The 14,002-nt window shown below is 48.9% G+C and overlaps 1 protein-coding gene across 2 annotated transcripts in view; it reads right to left on the bottom strand.

The window, feature by feature from the left end:
* Positions 1-14,002, bottom strand: part of GMDS (GDP-mannose 4,6-dehydratase) — a 419,586-nt gene that overhangs the window by 315,721 nt on the left and 89,863 nt on the right. For both annotated transcript variants that reach the window (XM_069563990.1, XM_069563989.1), the window contains exon 4: positions 13,431-13,540. In XM_069563990.1, the coding sequence (XP_069420091.1) occupies positions 13,431-13,540 (110 nt within the window). The remainder of the gene's footprint in view (positions 1-13,430; positions 13,541-14,002) is intronic.

Below are 14,002 nucleotides of genomic sequence, written 5' to 3'. Positions count from 1 at the left end.
TTTCCCACAAAAAAAAATGTAGCAGCTTCCCAGGAACCTCTATTTACTTCTCTGTGAAGCAACCTTCTTAAACTAGAAGAGGACTAAAATGCGTTATTTAACATAAACCAAAACCACAGTCTTTTCCATTACTGCTGTTGACAAATTTTAGCAAAAATGGCCACTTCCACAGCATCATGACAGAAAAAGAAGAGGTGACAGGAAGTTGAAGCTTTAAGTCACAAACAATTGCAATAAAAATAATTCTGCAAAACTGCCAAATGATATGGTCACTTTTGTAATATTAATATTTAATATAAAGGAAATGTAAACAAACCAGATTTTAAAAGTATCTACTCACATTATTTCAACTAGCAACAGCACAGATATAATCACCTAGTCATTATCAAATGCCGAAATGCTTTCTTTCTAGGGAAGACAGAGAAACATGTCAGAACCCTAGACAGCCCTCAGCCTTTCCTAAGGTGTGGACTACACAGGCTCTGAAGTGTCCCAGTAGATGTCAACATCAAAAAAGCAAACAAACAAGAAAACCACTCCAGGGTGAGTCATTCAAGATCCTCAAGCAAAACAAACAAAAAAACACACAAAACCTTTCCTCTACTGCGCTTTTAAACAATAATTAATCTACTCAGTAAAGGCAGACACTGGTGTTTCTGATCAGGACTAGCGAGGCTGTCAATAGTCCTAGAGAACAAGCCTCAGAGGTTTAGCTTGTCAACACTACTGATTTCTGAAAGACTTTTTACTGATACAACAACTGGCGCCAGTGAAATGCACAGGGGAGGGAGGGAAAGGAGACTCGGAGAGAAGGTGAGCCCTGATTCAGCCAACACCACCAGGAGCGCACCCTGGCCGCCCCCACAGTGACCTTCCATTCACGGCGGCTGCACAACTGCTGTCAGCAAACACGTCGTCCAGCAAGCGCCCCCCTTAATCACCAACACGCTGACCGAGCACAGGGCTCCCTGGTGGCTCAGCTGGTGAAGAACTCGCCTGCAGCGCAGGTGACCCCAGGTGGATTCCCGGGTCCGGAAGATCCCCTGGAGAAGGGACAGGCTACCCACTCCAGTGCTCTTGGGCTCCCTGGTGGCTAGATGGTAAAGAGTCCACCTGCAACGCAGGTGACCTGGGTGGGATCCCTGGGTCAGGAAGAGCCCCTGGAGAGGGGACAGGCTACCCACTCCAGTGCTCTTGGGCTCCCTGGTGGCTAGATGGTAAAGAGTCCACCTGCAGCGCAGGTGACCTGGGTGGGATCCCTGGGTCAGGAAGAGCCCCTGGAGAGGGGAACGGCTGACCACTCCAGTGCCCTGGCCTGGAGGACTCAGACTGCACCCCAGCTGAGCTCATCACTGAAATCAACTTTCCCCAAGAACTATCAAAGTGATTTCGAGCTAGACATAGGTTAGCAAGCCAAACCAAGCCTATATGTGTATTTCTTTGTAAATAGAGCACATTTAAACTCATCATGAATGATTTTTTAATTGACATTCCTAAACAACATACACTTCATGTGAATGTGAGAAGAAGGATAAAATGATGAAACCTACTAATAAAGTGGAAATCTAAATTAAATAAGTCTTGATACAATTTATTACTTGCACTGGTAAAGTATACAATTAATGATTTACAAAAGAAATACGTTAAAAAGATATCACATGTTAACTTTCTTTGAAGTAGAAAAGATTTCATTTTATCTTACTATACATACCAACTTCAAGGATCCAACTTTAACAAAGAGAATTTGTATTAAATTCTATTTGTACTAAAAGGATAAAGTAGAAATCTTGTTTGACAGATACCAAACTCTATTTTGTGCTTCAAAGGAAAGTTAAGTTTAAATTCTTACAATTTCCAGGATCTATGGTATTAAACATAAATTTACTGGTGGCTCAATTAGTAAAGAATCTGCCTGCAATGTAGGAGAACTGGGTTTGATCCCTGAGTCAGGAAGATCCCTTGGAGGAGGACATGGCAACCCATTCCAGTATTCTCGCTTGGAGAATCCCATGGACAGAGGAGACTGGTGGGCTACAGTCCTTGGGGTCTCAAGAGTTGGACACAACTTATCAACTAACCCACCACCAAACACAGGTATTATTTACGTGTACCTCTTACCTGCACATTTACTAAACACAGATCCAGATACCATATCTATGGGATTAAATAAGGCATTATTTTTGTGCACATCTTAGTTTATGCAAATTACGTACTCCAATCTAATCGAGAATCCAGAGAAAATTCTTCATTCGTCGTCAGACGTCTAAAACAAAGTGTTTCACTCACAGCACCTTCACTGACTTACTTCCTTTTTACTGCTTGTGTGCACAGATCCATCTAGAAATCAGTATTACGATAAAGATGTGCAGTTAGTTATCTGAACTAATTTTGGCTTAACTGTGCAAAGATAAAATAATACTTTGGATTTAATTTAGCAAGTCACTTATGAGTGAATTAAGAGAGCCAAACTCAACAAACATACCTTTGTGTGGTCCCCCAATCACCAGAAAAAATCCAAGCATTATTAACTGTTATCAAAATTACAATACCAACTCAGGCTAGCAAAACAGGACAATCTGTCTGAATAGGGGGAGGAGAGCTTTCATGGAGTACTTTCTCATATAAATTCTTAAATTCGTAATGGAAAGGACTTTTAAGTGGTTTTAGATTTGAATTCAATTGTCAGGTCTGTAACAGGCTTCCAAGCGGAGTCTGAGCCGTAGGACACCTAGGGACCCAAACACAGCACACCGTCCACAGAGGACAAGACCCTCAGCCTCACTCCCATGAGGGGGTCGAGCGCCTCAGCAAGCCCGAGGGCTGCAGGCACCAGCCAGCCTCACTCCCATGAGGGGGTCGAGCGCCTCAGCAAGCCCCTGAGGGCTGCAGGCACCAGCCAGCCTCACTCCCATGAGGGGGTCGAGCGCCTCAGCAAGCCCCTGAGGGCTGCAGGCACCGGCCAGCCTCACGCACGTGAGGGGTCGAGCACCATCTGCACAAGCAGTGCTCCGTTAAGTGAAAAGGGCTTTTGTGCCGCAACTTCACCTCGTGCCAAACTACAGAGGTTAAACATCACAGGGACTGAGTCGCACAGGATCCGTCAGCAAAAAGTGAAGACGAGAACAAAAGCAGAGAAGCGCAGCCTGCGTAGGTCACGGGGGCTCAGCATCGCTAGGGTCATGGGGGCTCAGCATTGCCCAGGCCCTGGGGGGCTCAGCATCGCTCGGGTCGCGGGGGCTCAGCATCGCCCAGGCCGCGGCTCTGTGCGCCTGGCCCTCTCCTCCCATCTCCTCCCTCCTCCCATTTCTCCAGAAACACACACGTTATCTCCGTGTGGATGTCAGGTCAATGTACAAGGCACCTCACCCATTCTCAGGGTCTCACGGCCGCATGAAGGAAAGCCCCCACCAACAGACACCTTCTCAATTACCGGGCTAACAACTGGCTGGCATACCAGAGTGATCTTATGGCACACTAAGCACATATGAGAGTTAGACATGGAAATATAAAAATTAATTTTAAACCTTATAAAATATACAAGCCTATATCAATGTGTACATCTAACAATCAAAATAAGCTATCTTCAGAGACCCCACATGGAATTATGGCTGCATGCGCTAAGACAGTGGGCTTCCCTGATGGCTCAGTGGTAAGAAAGCCACCTACAATGCAGGAGATGCAGGTTCGATCCCTGGGTCAGGAAGATCCCCTGGAGAAGGAAATGGCAACCCACTCCCATATTCTTGCCTGGGAAATCCCATGGAGAGAGGGGCCTAGCTGACTACAGTCCATTGGGTTGCAAAACAGTCTGATACTACTGACCTGGCTTAAAACTCAACATTAAAAAAAATAAGACCATGGCATCAAGTCCATCACTTCATGGCAAACAGAAGGCGGAAAGGTGGGAAGAGTAGCAGACTGTGTCTTCATGGGCTCCAGAATCACTGTGGATGATGACAGCAGCCATGAAGTCAGAAGCTTCTCCTTGGAAGGGGAGCTATGGCAAGCCTAGGCAGGGCAGTGAAGAGCAGGGACGAGCTTTGTTGACAGCGGTCTGTACAGTCAGAGCCATAGTTTTGTTCTAGTAGTCATATAAGGCCATGACTGAAAGACTTTCACTTTCACTTCTCACTTTCAGTGATTTCAGAGATGGCCCATAAAGAAGGCTGAGCACCAGAGAATGATGCTTTCAAACTGTGGTGCTGGAGCAGACTCTTGAGAGTCCCTTGGACGGCAAGGAGATCAAATCAGCCAATCCTAAAGGAAATCAACCCTGAGTATTCACTGGAAGGACTGATGCTGAAGCTGAAGCTCCAATACTTTGGCCACCTGATGCGAAGAGCCAGCTCCCTGGAAAAGACCCTGATGTTGGGAAAGACTGAGGGCAGGAGAAGGGGACGACAGAGGATGAGACTAGATGGGATCCCCGACTCAACGGACATGAGTCTGAGCCAGCTCCAGCAGACGGTAAAGGACTGGCCAGCCAGGTGGGCTGCAGTCGACGGGGTCGCAGCGAGTCAGACGCAGCCTAGCGACTGAACGACGCCGACAAAACAGGAGCATCAGGAAGAAGCCCTGGGAGAGGGCAGGGCTGCGACTGCCTGTCGCCCGGCCCCCCCGCCGCGCCCCTCCTCACCGCCAGCCTCAGCCCTGCACTGGCCTCACGCCTGCACTGGCCGCTCCGTCTCCTGGGCCCTGACTGGCTGCCCGGCTGCTCCGCCAGCCCCTTGGCTCACAGTCAGCCCTGCTTCCTGCCCGCTTCCTGGGCTGGACGTCCACCAGGAGGACAATCAGACTCGGCCTTTTGCTCCCATGTTCGGCTCTGCTACCAGGCCCGCACAGCTGGACGAGGAAATCCTGCCCCCCAGACCCTGGGGCCCCAGGCACCTTCGGGCACGTAGGCCTCCTGGCTGTCAGGAGACAGAATCAAACAAATGACCCACAGAGTCAAAAAGGAAATAATAAAGATAATTCAGGAGTTAGAAAACAAGCAAAACGGATGGAGCTATTCAATGTGAATAAGAGAAAGTCAAAGAAAGACTTCATAATGGTCGTGAACACTGAGAAGGGATTTGAAAATACTTCCCAAAACTGAAAAGAGAAGAGTCAAATGACTTTCTGTGTCCACAAACACACAAGAAAAAAAAAGTTTAAGAAGAAACTTCTGTACGTGGGGAAAGAAAGTCTTTAAGGCGAGGACTATTTTACATCAGAATTATCACTAATGGAGATCGTCACCATCTTTGATGGTCTTTAAAGTAAATTGCCAAATATGAAGATCTGAGTTTTGGATCTGTCAGTCACCAAGCAGAGCAGCAGGTAGCTTCAGTTATACAATGAAAACCTCATTAAATTATTTCTAAAGCTCCTTTCAGCTCTAACTTTCCATAATTGCATAATCTTCATTTTTCAACAATAATAAAGGCAATTCCAACATGACATTGTGAGAGCACAGGGCCACACTGGGCTAGACGCCCTGTGGAGAGATCCCATCCAACAGAGAGGCTTCAGGAATGAACTGACAGTATCAAAAAAGCTGCAAGGAATGGCGGAAAAACCCCAAGTCACAGCAGTAACGGATGTCGAGCAGATGAGAAATTCAAGACAGAAGTTACCGAAACGTATTATTTACATGGCAAAGATTTAAGACTAATAAAGCAGGCTCTCAAACATCCCCCCCAGCCCCAAGATGGGCAGGCCCGTGCCGGGTCATTTGTTCCTACTGGGGTGATGTCACCACACTGGGTTTAACTACTTTCAATAACTAGTACATTTTGGTCATCTCTCACTTTCTCCTACATGAGATCAAATCAGCCTCTCGATGACCTACACTACATGAGTCATAATTTTTCTGTTTATGATTCAGAAAAATGTCTTCAGTCAGTATTTCCCAGCCTACTGTGGGTTTCTTCCAAGAACCAATTTCATCCTCATTGGTTTCCTACAGGAAACCAGACCAACTTCCCATTATTTTATTTTCCTTACTTTTAGCATACCATAGCCCACATCAAATTAACTGGAAGTGAGAGCGAGAGCAGGCTCTGCCCTGCACAAAGAGAGGCCGCCGCAAACAATGCCTCGTCCAGAGGTCACGGATTCGGAATGAAACAGCGCGAGCTGATATCAGAGCTTTCTTTCTGTGGAACTCCAACCCAAGTAAGAGAAGTATTCTAATCAACTTCTTATGAACATTAAACTCCCAGAAAGAATTTTTGTTTAAAAACTATTATTCATGAATACAATAAATTCTACAAAATTGGTTCATACAGAGAAATTGATTATAAGGAACAAAATACGTGTTTTCCATTCCAGCCCAGTAACAAGCTGCTGGGAGAGCAGGGAGGCAGCTGAGACCGACCCACAGAGCCTTGGAGAGGGGGCGGGAGGGACAGAAGCCCCCACCACAGCCTGCTATCACCAGCTGCCATCAGTCGGGCCCTCCCCACACCGACTCTGTCCATCATTAAGAATCCACCTGATGTGAGATCACAGAAGGAGAGCGCATGGAACATGGGCTTTCCAGGGACACTGTGATCACGATTTGCGCTCACCTACTCCCCCAGAGCACCTGGGGAGCCAGGACGTAAGCGCTGTCACCGGCCACACACTGCTCGGCAGAACACGTCTGAGTGTCGAGGATTCTGCTGTGAACATATATCCGATTCTCCTTAGACTCCCTCCATCCTCCCCATTTCCGAGGGAAGGTACCGTTTCCGGCTTTACAAGCTGGCACCGTCATTATCTGACAGAGAATTTATATATACAAAAACCATGCGCCGCCAAAGGAAGAATGCATTTAAGGTGCATATCACACAGAGAGAAACCAAGGGCAGCGGTTCTCAAAGGGAAGCCCCCAACCAGGTCAGCATCGCCAGGACACATCCTGGAAGAGGAGAACCCTGCAGGTCAGACCTATGGCTGATGCTGCAGTGGGCCCTCCCCGGGCAGGAAACTTCTAGAGAGGAAGCCACTCACTGTGGGTTCTCTCCTGACCCTCTGTCTTCGCATCACTGAGCCATCCCTACATCACAAACCGCTCGTAACCTAATGGCCCAGGCCTCGTGCCTGGCCCTCACCCAGCCTGCAGACGCCGCTGCTGCCTCAGGGGGCCTGATCTGTTTGCCGGCTCCTGCGGCTCCACCCTCCTGTCTCCCCTTCCCGTCCCCTGGTCATCCCTGACTCCCACCCTCCCCAGTCCAGGCGCTCCCCTCCCTGAGGATCAGCCTTCATCCTCTGTCTCCACCTGCTGCCTCGGCTTCAGCCTCTCGAGAATCCTTAGGACTGAACTCCAAACCCTTCTCCAACCTCACAACATGCTTTAAGTTACCTTTGACCTGCATCACCTGAGTGTCCCCCAAGTCCTGTTGGGAGAACGTGTCCAGGGGGCCCCCTCGCACCCCCAGCCAGCTCAGCAGTCCCTCCTCCAACACCTGCTTCCGGCACTGGGGCCACAAGCCCCCAGTCTGGACGGCAGCAGGCCGCCTCACCAGGCCTCCCGCTTCATCCACCTCACGCCCAGGTCGGCTGCCGCCGCCTTCAACCACCAGCTTCCTGCACTTGCGAAGCCCCACCTCCACTCACCTCTGAATCTGTCTCCTGTTCAGAAACAAGACAAGCTCATCCGTACTGCTTTTATTCCACATAATTCTAGAAGTCCTAGCCATAGCAATCAGAGAAGAAAAGGAAATAGAAGGGGTCTAGGCGGGAAAGGAAGAAGTAGACCGCCACTGTCTGCAGAGGACACGGCGCTGCGCCCAGAGCCCCAGAGATGCTGCAGCAAGCCCCCAGAGATGCTGCAGCAAGCCCCCAGAGATGCTGCGGCAAGCCCCCAGAGATGCTGCAGCAAGCCCCCAGAGATGCTGCGGCAAGCCCCCAGAGATGCTGCAGCAAGCCCCCAGAGATGCTGCAGCAAGCCCCCAGAGATGCTGCAGCAAGCCCCTAAAGATGCTACAGCAAACTCCTAAAGATGCTACAGCAAGCCCCCAGAGATGCTACAGCAAACCCCTAAAGATGCTGCAGCAAGCCCCCAGAGATGCTACAGCAAGCCCCCAGAGATGCTGCAGCAAGCCCCCAGAGATGCTACAGCAAGCCCCCAGAGATGCTGCAGCAAGCCCCTAAAGATGCTACAGCAAACTCCTAAAGATGCTACAGCAAGCCCCCAGAGATGCTACAGCAAACTCCTAAAGATGCTGCAGCAAGCCCCCAGAGATGCTACAGCAAGCCCCCAGAGATGCTGCAGCAAGCCCCCAGAGATGCTACAGTAAGCCCCCAGAGATGCTGCAGCAAGCCCCCAGAGATGCTGCAGCAAGCCCCCAGAGATGCTGCAGCAAGCCCCTAAAGATGCTACAGCAAACTCCTAAAGATGCTACAGCAAGCCCCCAGAGATGCTACAGCAAACCCCTAAAGATGCTGCAGCAAGCCCCCAGAGATGCTGCAGCAAGCCCCCAGAGATGCTGCAGCAAGCCCCCAGAGATGCTGCAGCAAGCCCCCAGAGATGCTGCAGCAAGCCCCCAGAGATGCTGCAGCAAGCCCCCAGAGATGCTGCAGCAAGCCCCCAGAGATGCTACAGCAAACCCCTAAAGATGCTACAGCAAGCCCCCAGAGATGCTACAGCAAGCCCCCAGAGATGCTGCAGCAAGCCCCCAGAGATGCTGCAGCAAGCCCCCAGAGATGCTGCAGCAAGCCCCTAAAGATGCTACAGCAAACTCCTAAAGATGCTACAGCAAGCCCCCAGAGATGCTACAGCAAACTCCTAAAGATGCTGCAGCAAGCCCCCAGAGATGCTACAGCAAGCCCCCAGAGATGCTGCAGCAAGCCCCCAGAGATGCTGCAGCAAGCCCCCAGAGATGCTGCGGCAAGCCCCCAGAGATGCTGCAGCAAGCCCCCAGAGATGCTGCAGCAAGCCCCCAGAGATGCTGCAGCAAGCCCCCAGAGATGCTGCAGCAAACCCCTAAAGATGCTACAGCAAACCCCAGAGATGCTGCAGCAAGCCCCCAGAGATGCTGCAGCAAGCCCCCAGAGATGCTACAGCAAACCCCTAAAGATGCTACAGCAAACCCCAGAGATGCTGCAGCAAGCCCCCAGAGATGCTGCAGCAAGCCCCCAGAGATGCTGCAGCAAGCCCCCAGAGATGCTGCAGCAAGCCCCCAGAGATGCTACAGCAAACCCCCAGAGATGCTACAGCAAACCCCCAGAGATGCTGCAGCAAGCCCCCAGAGATGCTACAGCAAGCCCCCAGAGATGCTGCAGCAAGCCCCCAGAGATGCTGCAGCAAGCTCCTAAAGATGCTACAGCAAACCCCTAAAGATGCTACAGCAAACCCCAGAGATGCTGCAGCAAGCCCCCAGAGATGCTACAGCAAACCCCCAGAGATGCTGCAGCAAGCCCCCAGAGATGCTGCAGCAAGCCCCCAGAGATGCTGCAGCAAGCCCCCAGAGATGCTACAGCAAGCTCCTAAAGATGCTACAGCAAGCTCCTAAAGATGCTACAGCAAACTCCTACAGCTCGCCAAGGAGTGGCGTGAAGCTGCAGGAAACAAGTCTGTCACATTCCTGCACACTGGCAACGGAATATCCAGAAGAGAAATTAAGGAAACAAGCCCATTCACCATCACATCAAAAAGAATACAATACCTAGAATAAGCCTACCTGAGGAGGCAAAGGGCCTGTCCTCTGAAAACTGTAAGACACTTACCAAAGAAAGCAAAGGCAACACAAACAGATGGAAAGATATGCTCTTGGGACTGGAAGAAACAATACTGTCAAAGTAACTATAGGCCCCAAGGCAATCTACACAGTCAGTGCAATCCCTATCAGATTACCAATGGTGTTTGAAACACAAAAGACTCTGAACAGCCAAAGCAATCAGGCAAAAGAACAGAGCTGAAGGAATCACACTGAGCAAAAGACACTCAGCGTCAGTAAACACCAGGGAAACGCAAATCAAAACCACAGCGAGCTATCAGCTCACAGCAGCCACAACAGCCACCATCGAAAAGCCTACAAACAGCAAATGCTGGGGAAGCTGCGGAGAAAAGAGCCTGGGACACTGCTGGCGGGAACGTGAATTAGTGCAGCCACTACAGAAACTAGCATGGGGGTTCCAGAAACTAAAGTCAAGAGTAAGTGATCCCACAATCCCACACCTGGGCATATATTCAGGAAAGATGAAAACTCTGTGCCAAAAAGATAAATGCACCCCAATGTTCACTGAAGCACTGTTTACAACAGCCAAGACTTGGAAGCCACCTGTGTCCATCGACAGACAGCTGGATAAAGAAGATGTGGTACGTATAGACAATGGAATATTAGACAGAAACAAGTGAGATAATGCCATTGGCAGAAACATGGATGGTCCTCAGTTCCGTTCAGTTCAGTCGCTCAGTCGTGTCCGACTCTTTGCGACCCCATGAATCGCAGCACGCCAGGCCTCCCTGTCCATCACCAACTCCCGGAGTTCACTCAGACTCGTGTCCATCGAGTCCGTGATGCCATCCAGCCATCTCATCCTGGGTCGTCCTCTTCTCCTCCTGCCCTCAATCCCTCCCAGCATCAGAGTCTTTTCCAATGAGTCAACTCTTCGCATGAGGTGGCCAAAGTACTGCAGTTTCAGCTTTAGCATCATTCCTTCCAAAGAGATCCCAGGGCCGATCTGCTTCAGAATGGACTGGCTGGATGACCCTACAGAGTGTCATATTAAGTGAGGATGGCCAGAGAAAGGCAACAGTCACACGATATCGCTTGTGTGTGGAATCTAAAACGATGATACAGATGAACTTCTTTACCAGAAAATGGACTCACAGACAGAGATGGCAGATTTATGGCTGCCACCAGGGACAGCAGGTGGCAAGGTGAGCGATACATTAGGAGTTTAGGGAATTAATTATGAATTAATTAATAATTATGGAATTAACATAAACACACACTACACATAAAATAGATAAACAATAAAAATCTGCTGTGCAGCCCAGGGAGCCACATTCCATTGTGAACTAACTACTTCAATTTAAAAGTGGCTAATTAAAAAAAACACACACACACAGAGGCCACTCAAACCCAGTCCAGTGCCCCACCTGCCCACCTCCCATTCCTCCCAGCACACTTCTCACTCAGCTTACGTCGGGCGCACATCATGTCACAAACATGTTCCACGTCTCCTCGCTTCTGACTCTCAGCCTTGTATTTTTACCTCAATTTCAACTAGCCGCTCCCACTAACAGTGTCTGTAAACTCCTCCCTGAACCTCCCTGACACCATGCACGCTTTCCCGAGACTGAGATCACCTATCTCTAAAGACCCAAGGATGTCAGCACCCGCCTCTGCCATCCGTGAGAAAGCCAAGACCCCCTGTGGTGGAGGTGGGTGCTCCACTCTGCCACGCATGCAAATGCCACTGAAGGGCGAACCTATTTTACAAGCCAAAATTCATCTCCAATTAAGCACCAGTTTTGCCCATTAGCTGGCCTTTAGGCGAAGCAGACAAAACCCAATAAAAACAGATAAAACTTCACGCGGAGCCGCTCAGAGGAAATCAGCTGAGCCCCTGAGGTCTCTGTATGCATAGCCCGGCCACTCTGCGGTGCTGACCAGGACGCGGCATGTACGCGGAGCACACTGGACTTTCTGAACAAATTACAAGCCCATTTTGGAGAAAGAGAAGACTGACTCATTTAATGCTGAAAATGACAGGGGAAGTCCTAATACACACAGGTCTATAAAATACCCTGCATTTTCCCACCATTCCACCTGATGACTTCCAGAGGTGAGAAACCATCTATTAAACACCATCACAAAGGGAAGGTCCTCATCTAAAGGAAGCTGGGTAACAGAGTATTCATTCCAAAACACTCTGTTTTGTCTGGAGACAGCAAGAAGCCTAGAGATAAATTACAGCGTGAAGATGGACAGGCTGCCTCAATCCAGGATAAAGTCTTCACTCCTGGAGTGGCAGTTACCGCTTCTCCAGAGGCGAGGGGACAGGCCCTCGAGGCACAGCATGCCAGAGACGGCTTTTCAGATGGAAAATACACTCAGGCTCACTTAGAAAAATGACTCTGTGCTCACCAAAAGACAAGACCCTGACACCTTCCACAGCCCAGAGCTTAAGCGTGGATATAGAACAGAATCATCAGAAACTAGGGAAGGGAACAAGCACCTTCCGCCACAGCACAGACTGGTAAAGAAGTATCACTATCGGTGGATCGGCTGCCGTCCTCCAAAGTTGACATCTTGGAGAAAAATGTGCTGTGAGGGTCTAATTTTGGCGTCAATAATGAGATCAGGCCTTCTACTTGCTTCTCTTACTATGTGCTACCCTTGGTTTCATTGATCTTGTCTGTAATTTCTTCCTTAAACTGGCAAAGACTATAAAACAGGCATCTAGTTTCCATTTCACTCCAAGCTGGGGGTGTGGACAAACAGCAACCACCTCAAATTGTTTCTGAAGCCAGAATGCCAGGCTTACTGATGAAACAGCCATAAATGCTGACAGAGTTCCTGCTCCCTTTAGTTTGGGGGTGGGGGCTGTTTTGACTTGGAGTTAGTTGCTTGTATTTCTAAGCTCCACTAACTACCCTAATTAAACACGTATCTAAAAGGACTCATACCATCCCTGGCTGCAGCTCTCACTCGGACACAGCAGCAGAAATGGAGTCAAGCAGACTGCCAGAACGCTGGGGGCAGTTCCTGAGGTTCCAGAAAGACCCTCCTCTAAGGAGAGGCAGACAGACCCCCGGAGAATCTGCCTAAATCAATGGAAAGAAGTCAGCACGAGCTACGTGTGCCACAAAACTGAAGGAACAAGAGTCCAGACAGAGTTTTTCCTCCCAATAATTTTCACCACTCACAAGAAAATGTTAATTCCATTAATTGACATATTAGCACTCAAAAATACTATTTTCTCAGCCAGCAATATCATCACTACCAAAAATTAATATTAAAATAGAAGTTTTATTGACTTAATTTTCCAACATTTGAACAAAAGACTTCATGCACAATGTGAGTTAAGGCAGCAGAAAACACATCCAAGTGGGGTCTGTGACTGTAAGATCAACCCCAAAGAAACAAATACTTTTACTCTAATGTCATCAGTAAGATTTAATACACTGTTCACTAACAGAGAATATACTTTTAAAAACTGTATTAGCATTTCTGTTAAGATTCTTAACACCCAAACCAGTGCGAAGAATTAAACTCGAGGACTGGAACTAGTGGTTTTAGGGCTGGATTAAGGAGCGCTAATCTGCCTTATTGTACTGCAGAAACCAACACAACATTGTACAGCAATTTTCCCCCAATTAAAAGTAAACTTTAAAAAATGATTTTAAAAATAAATTAAAAGACACAAAATGGGAAAAAAAAGAAGCAACAGAAAAAAGGAAAATGCGAACCTCAGGACAGAGCAGAGAAAGCGCGCTCTGGCGGGCGGCTCACCTTGACATGGCTCTGGGCTCCGAGGTTATAGATCTCGGTGGGCTTCACCTCGTTGATGATCTTCACGAGGCAGGTGCTGTCGGTGAGGTCACCGTAGTGCAGCTTCATGTCTGCAGAATTGAAACACACACCGTGAGCGGGAAGGGAACCGCACCGTGCATTCCGAAAACCTGAAGCCTAGATTGGTTCTGGGGTGGCAGCCCGTGACTGTCATCTGGAAAGACACGAAACAGCAGAGGCTCACGCTTGCTGCCACGTCTATAAAGGACCTGTGAAAACTCTGATGCGCTTTCCGTACAAACAAAATCGTCACAGATGTTACACAACTAATGTAGCTTATGGCGCCCAGATGACTGTAAGACCTACCACAAAAGAATGGGATTCAAAGAAAATCTGGAAATAGAGTGTACACTCTCCAAAGAAATCTGTGGTGGTGAGGATGGCTCTATTCAGAAGCTTCCATCCAGTCCTTCATAAACAGTCCTGAAGCCGTTGTGGAATGCTGACACGGGCCATGGCTGACCGAAAGGCATCCAAAGTGCTCTGATCCCAAATCTCAGCCGATCCCCACA

Source organism: Ovis canadensis, chromosome 20, assembly GCF_042477335.2.
Source record: "Ovis canadensis isolate MfBH-ARS-UI-01 breed Bighorn chromosome 20, ARS-UI_OviCan_v2, whole genome shotgun sequence".
NCBI classification, from domain to species: Eukaryota; Metazoa; Chordata; class Mammalia; order Artiodactyla; family Bovidae; genus Ovis; species Ovis canadensis.
The sequence above is the reverse complement of the archived record's forward strand: the minus strand, read 5'-3'. Positions and strand labels throughout refer to the sequence as shown.